This window comes from Mixophyes fleayi, chromosome 2 (genome assembly GCF_038048845.1).
Source record: "Mixophyes fleayi isolate aMixFle1 chromosome 2, aMixFle1.hap1, whole genome shotgun sequence".
Taxonomy (NCBI): domain Eukaryota; kingdom Metazoa; phylum Chordata; class Amphibia; order Anura; family Limnodynastidae; genus Mixophyes; species Mixophyes fleayi.
In genome coordinates this window covers 7,836,655-7,850,576 of record NC_134403.1, presented here as the reverse complement: position 1 = coordinate 7,850,576, position 13,922 = coordinate 7,836,655, and the positions used below count along the sequence as shown (strand labels likewise).

The 13,922-nt window shown below is 48.6% G+C and overlaps 1 protein-coding gene across 2 annotated transcripts in view; it reads left to right on the top strand.

The window, feature by feature from the left end:
- The first annotated feature begins 1,896 nt into the window (after positions 1–1,896).
- The window catches only part of NUP98 (nucleoporin 98 and 96 precursor), a 29,193-nt gene continuing 17,167 nt past the window's right edge, over positions 1,897–13,922 (top strand). The window contains exons 1-11 of one of the 2 annotated variants that reach the window (XM_075198396.1): positions 1,897–1,998; positions 7,422–7,514; positions 8,146–8,247; positions 8,357–8,536; positions 10,046–10,185; positions 11,109–11,216; positions 11,433–11,613; positions 12,153–12,319; positions 12,408–12,551; positions 13,053–13,137; positions 13,283–13,375. In XM_075198396.1, coding sequence (XP_075054497.1) covers positions 7,439–7,514; positions 8,146–8,247; positions 8,357–8,536; positions 10,046–10,185; positions 11,109–11,216; positions 11,433–11,613; positions 12,153–12,319; positions 12,408–12,551; positions 13,053–13,137; positions 13,283–13,375 — 1,276 coding nt within the window. In that variant the 5' untranslated portion in view covers positions 1,897–1,998; positions 7,422–7,438. Of the gene's footprint in view, positions 2,045–7,421; positions 7,515–8,145; positions 8,248–8,356; positions 8,537–10,045; positions 10,186–11,108; positions 11,217–11,432; positions 11,614–12,152; positions 12,320–12,407; positions 12,552–13,052; positions 13,138–13,282; positions 13,376–13,922 lie in introns of both variants that reach the window. The other variant, XM_075198397.1, reaches the window with a different exon arrangement.

Genomic DNA, 13,922 nt, shown 5'->3' with positions numbered 1-13,922 from the left:
GACCCTGCTCATATAATACCACATAATACTATATATAGACCTCCTCATACTATATCACATAATACTATATATAGATCTCCTCATACTACCTCTATTAGGCAGGACATTATATCATGTTCTGTATCACACACATGATGCAGGATATTAAATCGTGGTCCTTTTAGGACACACATCATTCACAACATTATATCATGGTCCTATATCACACATGATGCAGGATATTATATCATGGTCCTATATCACACACGAGGAAGGACATTATATCATGGTCCTATATCACACACATGAGGCAGGACATTATATCACGGTCCTATATCACACACATGAGGCAGGACATTATATCATGGTCCTATATCACACACGAGGAAGGACATTATATTATGGTCCTATATCACACACGAGGAAGGACATTATATCATGGTCCTATATCACACTCATGAGGCAGGATATTATATCATGGTCCTATATCACACACATGAGGAGAACATTATATCACGGTCCTATATCACACTCATGAGGCAGGATATTATATCATGGTCCTATATCACACATGAGGCAGGACATTATATCATTGTCCTATATCACACACATGAGGCAGGATATTATACCATGGTCCTATATCACACACATGAGGCAGGATATTATACCATGGTCCTATATCACACACATGAGGCAGGATATTATACCATGGTCCTATATCACACACATGAGGCAGGATATTATACCATGGTCCTATATCACACACATGAGGCAGGACATTATATCATGGTCCTATATCACACATGAGGCAGGATATTATATCATGGTCCTATATCACACATGAGGCAGGACATTATATCATGGTCCTATATCACACACATGAGGCAGGATATTATACCATGGTCCTATATCACACACATGAGGCAGGATATTATACCATGGTCCTATATCACACACATGAGGCAGGATATTATACCATGGTCCTATATCACACATGAGGCAGGATATTATATCATGGTCCTATATCACACATGAGGCAGGACATTATATCATGGTCCTATATCACACACATGAGGCAGGATATTATACCATGGTCCTATATCACACACATGAGGCAGGATATTATATCATGGTCCTATATCACACACATGAGGCAGGATATTATATCATGGTCCTATATCACACACATGAGGCAGGATATTATACCATGGTCCTATATCACACACATGAGGCAGGATATTATATCATGGTCCTATATCACACACATGAGGCAGGATATTATATCATGGTCCTATATCACACATGAGGCAGGACATTATATCATGGTCCTATATCACACACATGAGGCCGGATATTTTACCATGGTCCTATATCACACACATGAGGCAGGATATTATATCATGGTCCTATATCACACACATGAGGCAGGATATTATACCATGGTCCTATATCACACTCATGAGGCAGGATATTATATCATGGTCCTATATCACACATGAGGCAGGACATTATATCATGGTCCTATATCACACACATGAGGCAGGATATTATATCATGGTCTTATATCACACACATAAGGCAGGATATTATATCATGGTCCTATATCACACACATGAGGAGGACATTATATCACACACAGAGTACTGTTGCTATGGCAACCAGGTAACTTCTACTGATGTCATCCGAGAACGATTGTATTTGTTCATCTGAGGTCATGTGACACGGGTCCTAGACATTTTTTCCCCCTTTGGAAGACTCATATCACATGACTGCCGTTGCTAGGCGACCATTCCTATGACAATTGGATTGGTTGGTGACGTGAGGCTGTTTTTACATAACCTGAGTGGCGGGAACCAATAAGAGAAGAGCGAGCGTTAAGGCTCCACCTACTGTGAGTGACATGCTGCGCGGCCTATCAGAGGCCATCCCGCAAGTGTCGTATAGGAATCTTCTGACGTCACAGTGATTGATGACGCACTTTGCTGTCCCGCCTGCGGCCTAAGAGGAGCGCGGATCCCGGTAAGAGGCCAGGACGGCACGGAGCCGTGCGTGGGTGTCTACCGGGGTAACGGGGGTCGTGTGTGTGTGTATCTCTGTCACGGGGGATATGGTGTGTGTGTGTGTGTGAGACACGGGGGATATGGTGTGTGTGACACGGGGGATATGGTGTGTGTGTGTGTGTGTGTGTGTGTGTGTGTGTGTGTGACACACGGGGGATATGGTGGTGTGTGTGTGTGTGTGACACGGGGGATATGGTGTGTGTGTGTGTGTGTGTGTGTGTGTGACACGGGGGATATGGTGTGTGTGTGTGTGTGACACGGGGGATATGGTGTGTGTGTGTGTGACACGGGGGATATGGTGTGTGTGTGTGACACGGGGGATATGGTGTGTGTGTGTGTGACACGGGGGATATGGTGTGTGTGTGTGTGTGTGACACGGGGGATATGGTGTGTGTGTGTGTGACACGGGGGATATGGTGTGTGTGTGTGTGACACGGGGGATATGGTGTGTGTGTGTGACACGGGGGATATGGTGTGTGTGTGTGACACGGGGGATATGGTGTGTGTGTGTGACACGGGGGATATGGTGTGTGTGTGTGTGTGTGACACGGGGGATATGGTGTGTGTGTGTGTGTGTGTGTGTGACACGGGGGATATGGTGTGTGTGTGACACGGGGGATATGGTGTGTGTGTGTGTGTGACACGGGGGATATGGTGTGTGTGTGTGTGTGACACGGGGGATATGGTGTGTGTGTGTGTGTGACACGGGGGATATGGTGTGTGTGTGTGTGTGACACGGGGGATATGGTGTGTGTGTGACACGGGGGATATGGTGTGTGTGTGTGTGTGTGACACGGGGGATATGGTGTGTGTGTGTGTGTGAGACGGGGGATATGGTGTGTGTGTGTGTGTGAGACACGGGGGATATGGTGTGTGTGTGTGTGTGACACGGGGGATATGGTGTGTGTGTGAGACACGGGGGATATGGTGTGTGTGTGAGACACGGGGGATATGGTGTGTGTGTGACACGGGGGATATGGTGTGTGTGTGTGTGTGACACGGGGGATATGGTGTGTGTGTGTGACACGGGGAATATGGTGTGTGTGTGAGACACGGGGGATATGGTGTGTGTGTGTGTGTGTGTGACACGGGGGATATGGTGTGTGTGTGTGTGTGACACGGGGGATATGGTGTGTGTGTGTGTGTGACACGGGGGATATGGTGTGTGTGTGTGTGTGACACGGGGGATATGGTGTGTGTGTGTGTGTGACACGGGGGATATGGTGTGTGTGTGTGACACGGGGGATATGGTGTGTGTGTGTGAGTGACACGGGGGATATGGTGTGTGTGTGTGTGTGACACGGGGGATATGGTGTGTGTGTGTGTGTGTGTGACACGGGGGATATGGTGTGTGTGTGTGTGTGTGACACGGGGGATATGGTGTGTGTGTGTGTCACACGGGGGATATGGTGTGTGTGTGTGTGTCACACGGGGGATATGGTGTGTGTGTGTGTGTCACACGGGGGATATGGTGTGTGTGTGTGTGTCACACGGGGGATATGGTGTGTGTGTGTGTGTGTGTCACACGGGGGATATGGTGTGTGTGTGTGTGTCACACGGGGGATATGGTGTGTGTGTGTGTGTGTCACACGGGGGATATGGTGTGTGTGTGTGAGTGACACGGGGGATATGGTGTGTGTGTGACACGGGGGATATGGTGTGTGTGTGTGTGTGTGTGTGAGTGACACGGGGGATATGGTGTGTGTGTGAGACACGGGGGATATGGTGTGTGTGTGAGACACGGGGGATATGGTGTGTGTGTCACACGGGGGATATGGTGTGTGTGTGTGTGTGTGTGTCACACGGGGGATATTGTGTGTGTGTGTGACACGGGGGATATGGTGTGTGTGAGTGACACGGGGGATATGGTGTGTGTGTGTGTGTGACACGGGGGATATGGTGTGTGTGTGTGTGACACGGGGGATATGGTGTGTGTGTGTGTGTGAGTGACACGGGGGATATGGTGTGTGTGTGTGTTTGAGACACGGGGGATATGGTGTGTGTGTGAGACACGGGGGATATGGTGTGTGTGTGTGTGACACGGGGGGTGTGTGTGTGTGTGTGACACGGGGGGTGTGTGTGTGTGTGACACGGGGGGTGTGTGTGTGTGTGACACGGGGGGTGTGTGTGTGAGTGACACGGGGGTGTGTGTGTGTGTGAGTGACACGGGGGATATGGTGTGTGTGTGTGTGAGTGACACGGGGGATATGGTGTGTGTGTGAGTGACACGGGGGATATGGTGTGTGTGTGAGTGACACGAGGGATATGGTGTGTGTGTGAGTGACACGAGGGATATGGTGTGTGTGTGAGTGACACGGGGGATATGGTGTGTGTGTGAGTGACACGGGGGATATGGTGTGTGTGTGTGTGAGTGACACGGGGGATATGGTGTGTGTGTGTGTGAGTGACACGGGGGATATGGTGTGTGTGTGACACGGGGGATATGGTGTGTGTGTGTGTGTGTGACACGGGGGATATGGTGTGTGTGTGTGTGAGTGACACGGGGGATATGGTGTGTGTGTGTGAGTGACGGGGGATATGGTGTGTGTGTGTGAGTGACACGGGGGATATGGTGTGTGAGTGACACGGGGGATATGGTGTGTGTGTGTGTGAGTGACACGGGGGATATGGTGTGTGTGTGTGAGTGACACGGGGGATATGGTGTGTGTGTGTGTGTGAGTGACACGGGGGATATGGTGTGTGTGTGTGTGAGTGACACGGGGGATATGGTGTGTGTGTGTGAGTGACACGGGGGATATGGTGTGTGTGTGTGAGTGACACGGGGGATATGGTGTGTGTGTGTGAGTGACACGGGGGATATGGTGTGTGTGTGACACGGGGGATATGGTGTGTGTGTGTGTGTGTGACACGGGGGATATGGTGTGTGTGTGTGAGTGACACGGGGGATATGGTGTGTGTGTGTGACACGGGGGATATGGTGTGTGTGTGTGTGACACGGGGGATATGGTGTGTGTGTGAGTGACACGGGGGATATGGTGTGTGTGTGTGTGTGTGACACGGGGGATATGGTGTGTGTGTGTGTGACACGGGGGATATGGTGTGTGAGTGACACGGGGGATATGGTGTGTGTGTGAGTGACACGGGGGATATGGTGTGTGTGTGTGACACGGGGGATATGGTGTGTGTGTGTGTGTGACACGGGGGATATGGTGTGTGTGTGTGTGACACGGGGGATATGGTGTGTGTGTGTGTGACACGGGGGATATGGTGTGTGTGTGTGTGACACGGGGGATATGGTGTGTGTGTGTGTGACACGGGGGATATGGTGTGTGTGTGTGTGTGTGTGACACGGGGGATATGGTGTGTGTGTGTGTGTGTGTGTGACACGGGGGATATGGTGTGTGTGTGTGTGAGACACGGGGGATATGGTGTGTGTGTGTGTGTGAGACACGGGGGATATGGTGTGTGTGTGAGACACGGGGGATATGGTGTGTGTGTGTGACACGGGGGATATGGTGTGTGTGTGTGTGTGAGACACGGGGGATATGGTGTGTGTGTGTGTGACACGGGGGATATGGTGTGTGTGTGACACGGGGGATATGGTGTGTGTGTGTGTGTGTGACACGGGGGATATGGTGTGTGTGTGTGTGTGTGTGTGACACGGGGGATATGGTGTGTGTGTGTGTGTGACACGGGGGATATGGTGTGTGTGTGTGTGTGACACGGGGGATATGGTGTGTGTGTGTGTGACACGGGGGATATGGTGTGTGTGTGTGAGTGACACGGGGGATATGGTGTGTGTGTGTGAGTGACACGGGGGATATGGTGTGTGTGTGTGAGTGACACGGGGGATATGGTGTGTGTGTGTGTGAGACACGGGGGATATGGTGTGTGTGTGTGTGACACGGGGGATATGGTGTGTGTGTGTGTGTGACACGGGGGATATGGTGTGTGTGTGTGTGTGTGACACGGGGGATATGGTGTGTGTGTGTGTGACACGGGGGATATGGTGTGTGTGTGTGTGAGACACGGGGGATATGGTGTGTGTGAATGACACGGGGGATATGGTGTGTGTGTGTGTGACACGGGGGATATGGTGTGTATGTGTGTGTGTGTGTGTGACACGGGGGATATGGTGTGTGTGTGTGTGTGTGACACGGGGGATATGGTGTGTGTGTGTGTGACACGGGGGATATGGTGTGTGTGTGTGTGACACGGGGGATATGGTGTGTGTGTGTGTGAGACACGGGGGATATGGTGTGTGTGAATGACACGGGGGATATGGTGTGTGTGTGTGTGACACGGGGGATATGGTGTGTATGTGTGTGTGTGTGTGTGACACGGGGGATATGGTGTGTGTGTGTGAGTGACACGGGGGATATGGTGTGTGTGTGTGAGTGACACGGGGGATATGGTGTGTGTGTGTGTGAGTGACACGGGGATATGGTGTGTGTGTGTGAGTGACACGGGGGATATGGTGTGTGTGTGAGTGTGACACGGGGGATATGGTGTGTGTGTGTGAGTGTGACACGGGGGATATGGTGTGTGTGAGTGACACGGGGGATATGGTGTGTGTGTGTGACACGGGGGATATGGTGTGTGTGTGTGTGTGTGACACGGGGGATATGGTGTGTGAGTGACACGGGGGATATGGTGTGTGTGTGTGTGTGACACGGGGGATATGGTGTGTGTGTGAGTGACACGGGGGATATGGTGTGTGTGTGTGTGTGACACGGGGGATATGGTGTGTGTGTGAGTGACACGGGGGATATGGTGTGTGTGTGTGAGTGACACGGGGGATATGGTGTGTGTGTGAGTGTGACACGGGGGATATGGTGTGTGTGTGTGAGTGTGACACGGGGGATATGGTGTGTGAGTGTGACACGGGGGATATGGTGTGTGAGTGTGACACGGGGGATATGGTGTGTGTGTGTGACACGGGGGATATGGTGTGTGTGTGTGTGTGACACGGGGGATATGGTGTGTGAGTGACACGGGGGATATGGTGTGTGTGTGTGTGTGTGACACGGGGGATATGGTGTGTGTGTGTGTGTGTGACACGGGGGATATGGTGTGTGTGTGTGTGTGTGACACGGGGGATATGGTGTGTGTGTGACACGGGGGATATGGTGTGTGTGTGACACGGGGGATATGGTGTGTGTGTGAGACACGGGGGATATGGTGTGTGTGTGACACGGGGGATATGGTGTGTGTGTGACACGGGGGATATGGTGTGTATGTGACACAGGGGATATGGTGCATGTCTACTCACACTGGTACATTTACACCAGTTGTGTGTTTCTAGTTACTTTAGAAACTGCTGTGAATTGTACATTTGTGTTTGACATGGCGGGAAGTAGTTGTGGTAAAATTAGTTTCCATTAGTTGCTTTAATTTCTTTTATCCTCTCCTTTTATGAAGCTTTGAAAACCGTAAAAATGTTCAATAAGTCGTTTGTGAGTCCGTTTGGAGGCAGCACTGGAGCATTCGGAGCAACTTCAACATTTGGACAGAGTAAGTGATATAATAGTGGTGGGTTTTGACACACTGGGAGGATTCTGTTTGTTACTTATGGTACTGACCACTCCCAGATTGCTCTACTGTAAAGCCCATAACATGTAATAACAGTTAGCCCATCCAAGTGCAATATGCATATCCTTGTGAATTATAGCGCAGCGTTCTCGTTTATATAGCATCAGCCCCCAACAGAAGGAATCGCTGATGACTTTCACAAATATCAAATAGGCTCTAGCGGTCCAGTAGTGGTTTAGTGACGAAGGTTTAAGCAGAAAGTTATAGATATTGGTGGCCATCTGTTATTCAGCATTGTATACATGAGACTCATTGCACACTAGCACGTATTCACCTGATGCACAGTGTGTCTGAGTTTTATCTGCTACGTACAGCAAGAGCCCTTCGCTTCTGTCCCTCACCCCCTCCCGCCTGCCCCACCAAGAGCCTTTGTGCCATTAGTCTTGAAATACTTTTGGTTTTGCCTGTAAATGGGTTCATTAAATGATGTGTTACCGTAGTTGCCGGAGACCATTTTTGAATTTATACATGAGGGGTATTTATTGTTCATGCATGCGTGTAGTACGTTGTATAGTTCTCAGATCTGTAACGAAGTCTGTTGTCTGGGTTACAGCTCCCGGTTTTGGCACTACACCAGCTACTGGTTTCGGGACTTCGGCATTTGGCACAAACAACAATAGCAGTGGCTTGTTTGGAAATACGCAGACTAAACCAGGTACGAGGTGTGACCTTGGCCGAGTCTGTGCTGAATGACACACTGTGATCTGTTGTGCTGGTCAGTGGTTACACTGGTGCAGTCTAATTTGTCTTCTCATTGCCTGCAGGTGGACTCTTTGGCACCAGTACGTTCAGCCAGCCAGCAACCTCCTCCACAAGCTCTGGCTTTGGCTTTGGGACCTCGACTGGTACAACAAACTCCTTGTTTGGGGCTACGAACACTGGAGGGGGTCTCTTCTCATCCCAGAACAATGCATTTGGTCAGACAAAGCCTTCAACCTTCAGCAGTGAGTGATTATGTGCGCAGATACGCTTCACTATATCTATATATATATATATATATATATGTGTGTATATATACAAATATGTATGTATATGTGTATATATATGTATGTATATATACACACAAAGTTAACCCGTGCATGATACTCATGCATTCTAGTCAAATCAAGATGCTTAAGGTCTTAAAAAGGTTCTTGTCATGCATTTGGACCTAGCGCAGGCCTCCTCAGGGGAAGATCGTTACTTCCCGACGCAAGCGGCCTTTTTAATGTGTGTTCATGAGGTAAAATTACCTCACGAAAATGAGTTTGACCCCTCAACTCGTAAATTTAGCCTTTACTACCCCTCCCACGGGGGGAAGGGGGGGATGATGGAAGTTAACTGACTTGACTATTCTAATTTTTTTGTCAAATAATGTCAGTATACCAAATTTCAGGTCAATTGGATAAGCCCTTTCTGAGAAAATAGTTTTTTCCACACACACACTAACGCACGCCTCTACACATGTGTGTTCATGAGGTAAAATTACCTAACGAAAATGAGTTTGAGCCCTACCAAATTTCAGCCCTTTTTGAATTTTTTTTTCCCACACACACTAAGAATTTAGTAGGTCAGTGTATAACTCTGCCCAGCAGGTGGCACTGCAACTTTTTTTTTTTTTTTTAGACAGACGCCACTAAGCATTTATATATTAGATATATATATATATGTCTCTGTCTCTGTCTCTGTACATGTAGATCAGGACCCCTGAGTAACTTTCTTACTGATTTACCACCACTGCTGGTAGTCTATTGGTGCCCTCTGATATAGATAAATGGAATCCCCCAGCATGCTTTTCTTCTATTGTAATCTCTGTATGAGGTACCGCAGTCTGTATTGGAGGCTGACTCTTCTTCATGGCGTTATACCTGAATGCTCACAAAAGGGCAACTAGGTCACTCTGCAGGGTTAGGCCCAGTCATCCAATCTGTGTAATATGTACTTACCATTAAATCACTTTCTCTGCTTCACTGGCTGAAAAAAGGCTTCATGTTCTGCTGGCAGCAAATCTGTCTCAAACTGGGCAGTCGGTGCAGCAGTGTTTAGTGGCTGAGATGCCCAAAACAGGGATATTTGGCCACTTGAGCTAACATCAGAGCCGCTGAATCTCCTGAAGTTTGGCTTCTCATCTGGATCCTATGAATCGCAGATGGCTTCTTCGTACACAAGGTCAGATGTGATTGGATATTCCAGCCAACCTGATCAACAATCAGACTTATCAAATCTATCTGTGTGGGCACAGTCTTTTATGGCCGTTACCCAGAGCAATTGCAGCACGTGTTGGCATTTCAAGTATTTTGTCTAAATAGAGGCAGGGGGTATAGCTGGAGTAGACAAGTCTCCTAGTGAGCCCATGTATACCTGTAATGGTGCATGAATAATGTTCCTGTGTAGTCCCTAGACATCAATATGTTGTATGGGACACTTTGATTTGAGTATTTGTGGTGTCTACCCCTGTGTTTCTTTACTTGCAGATTTTGGGACGAGTACAAGCAGCGGTGGCCTCTTTGGGAACACAAACACCACCACAAATCCCTTCGGTGGAACATCTAGTGCTCTCTTTGGGGCATCTACATTCTCTGCAGCACCATCTGGAACAACAATCAAGTTCAATGTGAGTAGGGTTCATGTACTAGTTACTGTATGAAAACAGATGAGGGCCGCACATGGATCTATACGTGGGAATGTATGTTACCTGCCTCATTGTCTGGGGAACAACCGGTGTGATTGTCTCCTGATGTTTTCCCCACTGTTCCAGTGTAATAATTGGAATCCAGCATGGGGGAGGCTTTATGTGTACTCTGGAAAATGGGTGTCGTTCATCCCACCAGGAACACCATGAGTTAGATGTAAACGTCCTCTGTAGTGTACGGTACAATCATCTGTTCTGGTTACAGGCCCGCGCAGGAACAGACACCATGAGTTAGATGTAAACGTGCTCTGTAGTGTACGGTACCATCATCTGTTCTGGTTACAGGCCCGCGCAGGAACAGACACCATGAGTTAGATGTAAACGTGCTCTGTAGTGTACGGTACCATCATCTGTTCTGGTTACAGGCCCGCGCAGGAACAGACACCATGAGTTAGATGTAAACGTGCTCTGTAGTGTACGGTACCATCATCTGTTCTGGTTACAGGCCCGCGCAGGAACAGACACCATGAGTTAGATGTAAACGTGCTCTGTAGTGTACGGTACCATCATCTATTCTGGTTACAGGCCCCCGCAGGAACAGACACCATGAGTTAGATGTAAACGTGCTCTGTAGTGTACGGTACCATCATCTGTTCTGGTTACAGGCCCCCGCAGGAACAGACACCATGAGTTAGATGTAAACGTGCTCTGTAGTGTACGGTACCATCATCTGTTCTGGTTACAGGCCCGCGCAGGAACAGACACCATGAGTTAGATGTAAACGTGCTCTGTAGTGTACGGTACCATCATCTGTTCTGGTTACAGGCCCGCGCAGGAACAGACACCATGAGTTAGATGTAAACGTGCTCTGTAGTGTACGGTACCATCATCTGTTCTGGTTACAGGCCCCCGCTGGAACAGACACCATGGCAAAGGGAGGTGTGACCACCAACATCAGTACCAAACACCAGTGTATCACCGCCATGAAGGAGTATGAGAGCAAGTCTCTGGAGGTAGGTGTAAGACCTCTGCCTGTCTCACCGGAAGGTGTGGGGTATAATGTCTGTCTCTCGCTGAGGGGTGCTTGCGTGGGGGATGTACTGTTTGTCTCGATATGAGGATGGTGGGGGTGTCTGGTGTGGGTGACTGTCAGCCGGGAGGGGCGGCGGTGGTGAACGCTCTGCTTGTCTCACCGGGAGGTAACTACTAAAGGAGTCTTCTGCTTTTAGGAGCTGCGTCTAGAAGATTATCAGGCAAACAGGAAGGGGCCCCAGAATCCGGTAGCGGGGGCTGCAGGAACAGGCTTATTTGGAGCTGCCACAGCCACGTCCAGTGCATCCACAGGCCTCTTTGGTGCTAATCCTTCCAGCAGCAACTTCTCGTTTGGAAATAAAAATGCATTTGGACCGAGTAAGTTTCATGTCAGTGTTACACGATGTCTAATGTGTAGCGTTTATCCGTATTTATATCTTTTAGCTTTGTGATATTGGTGATAAATCCCCTCCCCCATATAAAACATAGTATTTTATGTGTAGATCATTTTCAGGTAAATCCTGTTCTATTCTGGTGTCACCAGTAGGGTCCTGGGTAGTGGCTGGTGAGCTGTGCATAGTAGCAGATCACTAACCTTAGTCTGTTCTTGTTAATTGTGAGACATGGTGCCTGTATCAACCTTCCCACAAAGTCAAAAAGGGTTGTTGCTGCATCATTTCCCAATGGCTGCCGACATGCTGCAGCATGAACAGAGGCGTGATGTGATGGGATCTATGTTCTAATGATGAAAGCAGTATGATGTGTTGCCTGGGATCCATGACTCTGTATGACGTGGGTGCACCTGTCTGTACAGGCTCCTACGTTACTGCCATAGCGTGCACTGGTGTGATGTATGTCTTGTATAATCTCTGTCAGTGAATGGATATTGGACATCTGTGACTGCCTTTACCTTTCAGACCCCAGCACTTTTGGAACCACCACAGGAGGCCTTTTTGGCCAGGCGGCTGCTCAGCCCACTACCAGCTTGTTTAATAAGCCCTTTGGACAGGCAACGACCGCTCCCAACACAGGCTTCACGTTTGTAAACACAAACACACTGGGGCAGCCACAGACGAGCACCATGGTGAGCGTGGATCTGGTCTGTTAATCGCACACATTCCTGGTAGGTGCCGAGAACCTGGTAACTGAGCTTTTTTATTTTTTTATTTTAGGGTTTGTTTGGAAGTACACAAGCCACACAGTCCGCTGGTCTCTTCGGTACTACCACAAACACAAATGCAGCCTCGGCGTTTGGAACGGGGACAAATTTGTTTGGACAGAATACTGCCACTCCTTTCGGTGGCGTTGGCGGTTCGGTATGTAAAACAAGCATGTGCTAAAGCTTTGATTCAATATTGGCACTTCCTATATGCTAGTGCTGTGTGATTGAAGGGGGAGAACATGGCACCTCTCTGCCAATCACATGAGCATCTTTGTGAAACAATGATGTGACTGTCTGCCCCATGTTAGCCTGAAACTAGCAGGTTTAGCCTTTATTCTCTGTCTGGGATCATAGGGCAATTCTGTTCATGTATGCATTAAGGACATTGCTGCCTTGTAAGGTAGCCATGTAAAAGCGGATCTATGCGCTGAACTTGGGGTGCTTTGTCTGTCCAACTTTTCCAGCTGTTACCAAGTAGGGTAAAATCCTTTGAGAGGCAGCTAGTGTGCCAGTCCTTCCCATTCAGGGTGGCTTTGGCACGTGCCACAGTGAGTGACCTCCTCCCCTCCCTCTCTGAGATCTATGGAGAGCTGGTAGTATATATGTGTCACTTTTTGGTTCTCTAGTGAAATTTACACACGTTTTTCTCTTGCAGACCCTGTTTAATAACAAGCCGACTGCTTTCGGAGCCACCACGACCACCGCCCCTGCATTTGGTACAACTTCTGGCGGCCTTTTTGGTAATTAAGTCTCGAGAGCAATGCAAAATCTTCCAATTTTGGTAGTTTTGTTGGGGAGGGGGAACCAAAATGAAGTTAATCTGAAAGTTAGACATGGTCGTCGCACGCGCTGCTGTGTGAGCTGCTGACGTTGTTTGTTCTACAGGATTTGGAGCCAATGCTGCAGGGACCAGTCTCTTTGGGAACAAGACTGCAGCGGGGACCCTGGGGCCTGGTCTTGGAACAGGATTTGGACCAGGTAATCTTTTGCAGATCATTAACCGTACACTGCAATATCCTGTGGAACCTATAGGGTCTACACCCATCCCTCTCCTGCCAACCGTATGTGTCAGGTCAAAACCCTCCTGGGTGTGGAAGGGTTAATATAGCTGAATCCACCAGGTTGGCGAAGACTAAAGACTCAAACAATTTTTCTTGCATGCATCATTAACCGAAAAGTGCTGGTGCGCTCAGGAAATCGTCAGTTACTTATCCAAATACAGTCACAGCCCAAGTTAATCAGTTACTGTAAACCAATCGCCTCCCAGTGTAAATGTAGCATTATAAAAACATCGTGATGCACCAAGAACGTCATTAAATGGAATTTAGTGACGGGCACAATGCTTTTTGGATAAAAATGGAGGCAGTATCTTTTTAAAATAAAAAGCAGAAACCGAAGTCATGTACTCTTCTGCATTATCTGCTCCTTGGGGAAGGAGGTCGGTTCTTCAGTAGGATACAGGTTCCCCAAAACTGACACTTATCTAAAATGTTTTGAAATCTCTCCCCGTAAACCCCCCCCCCCC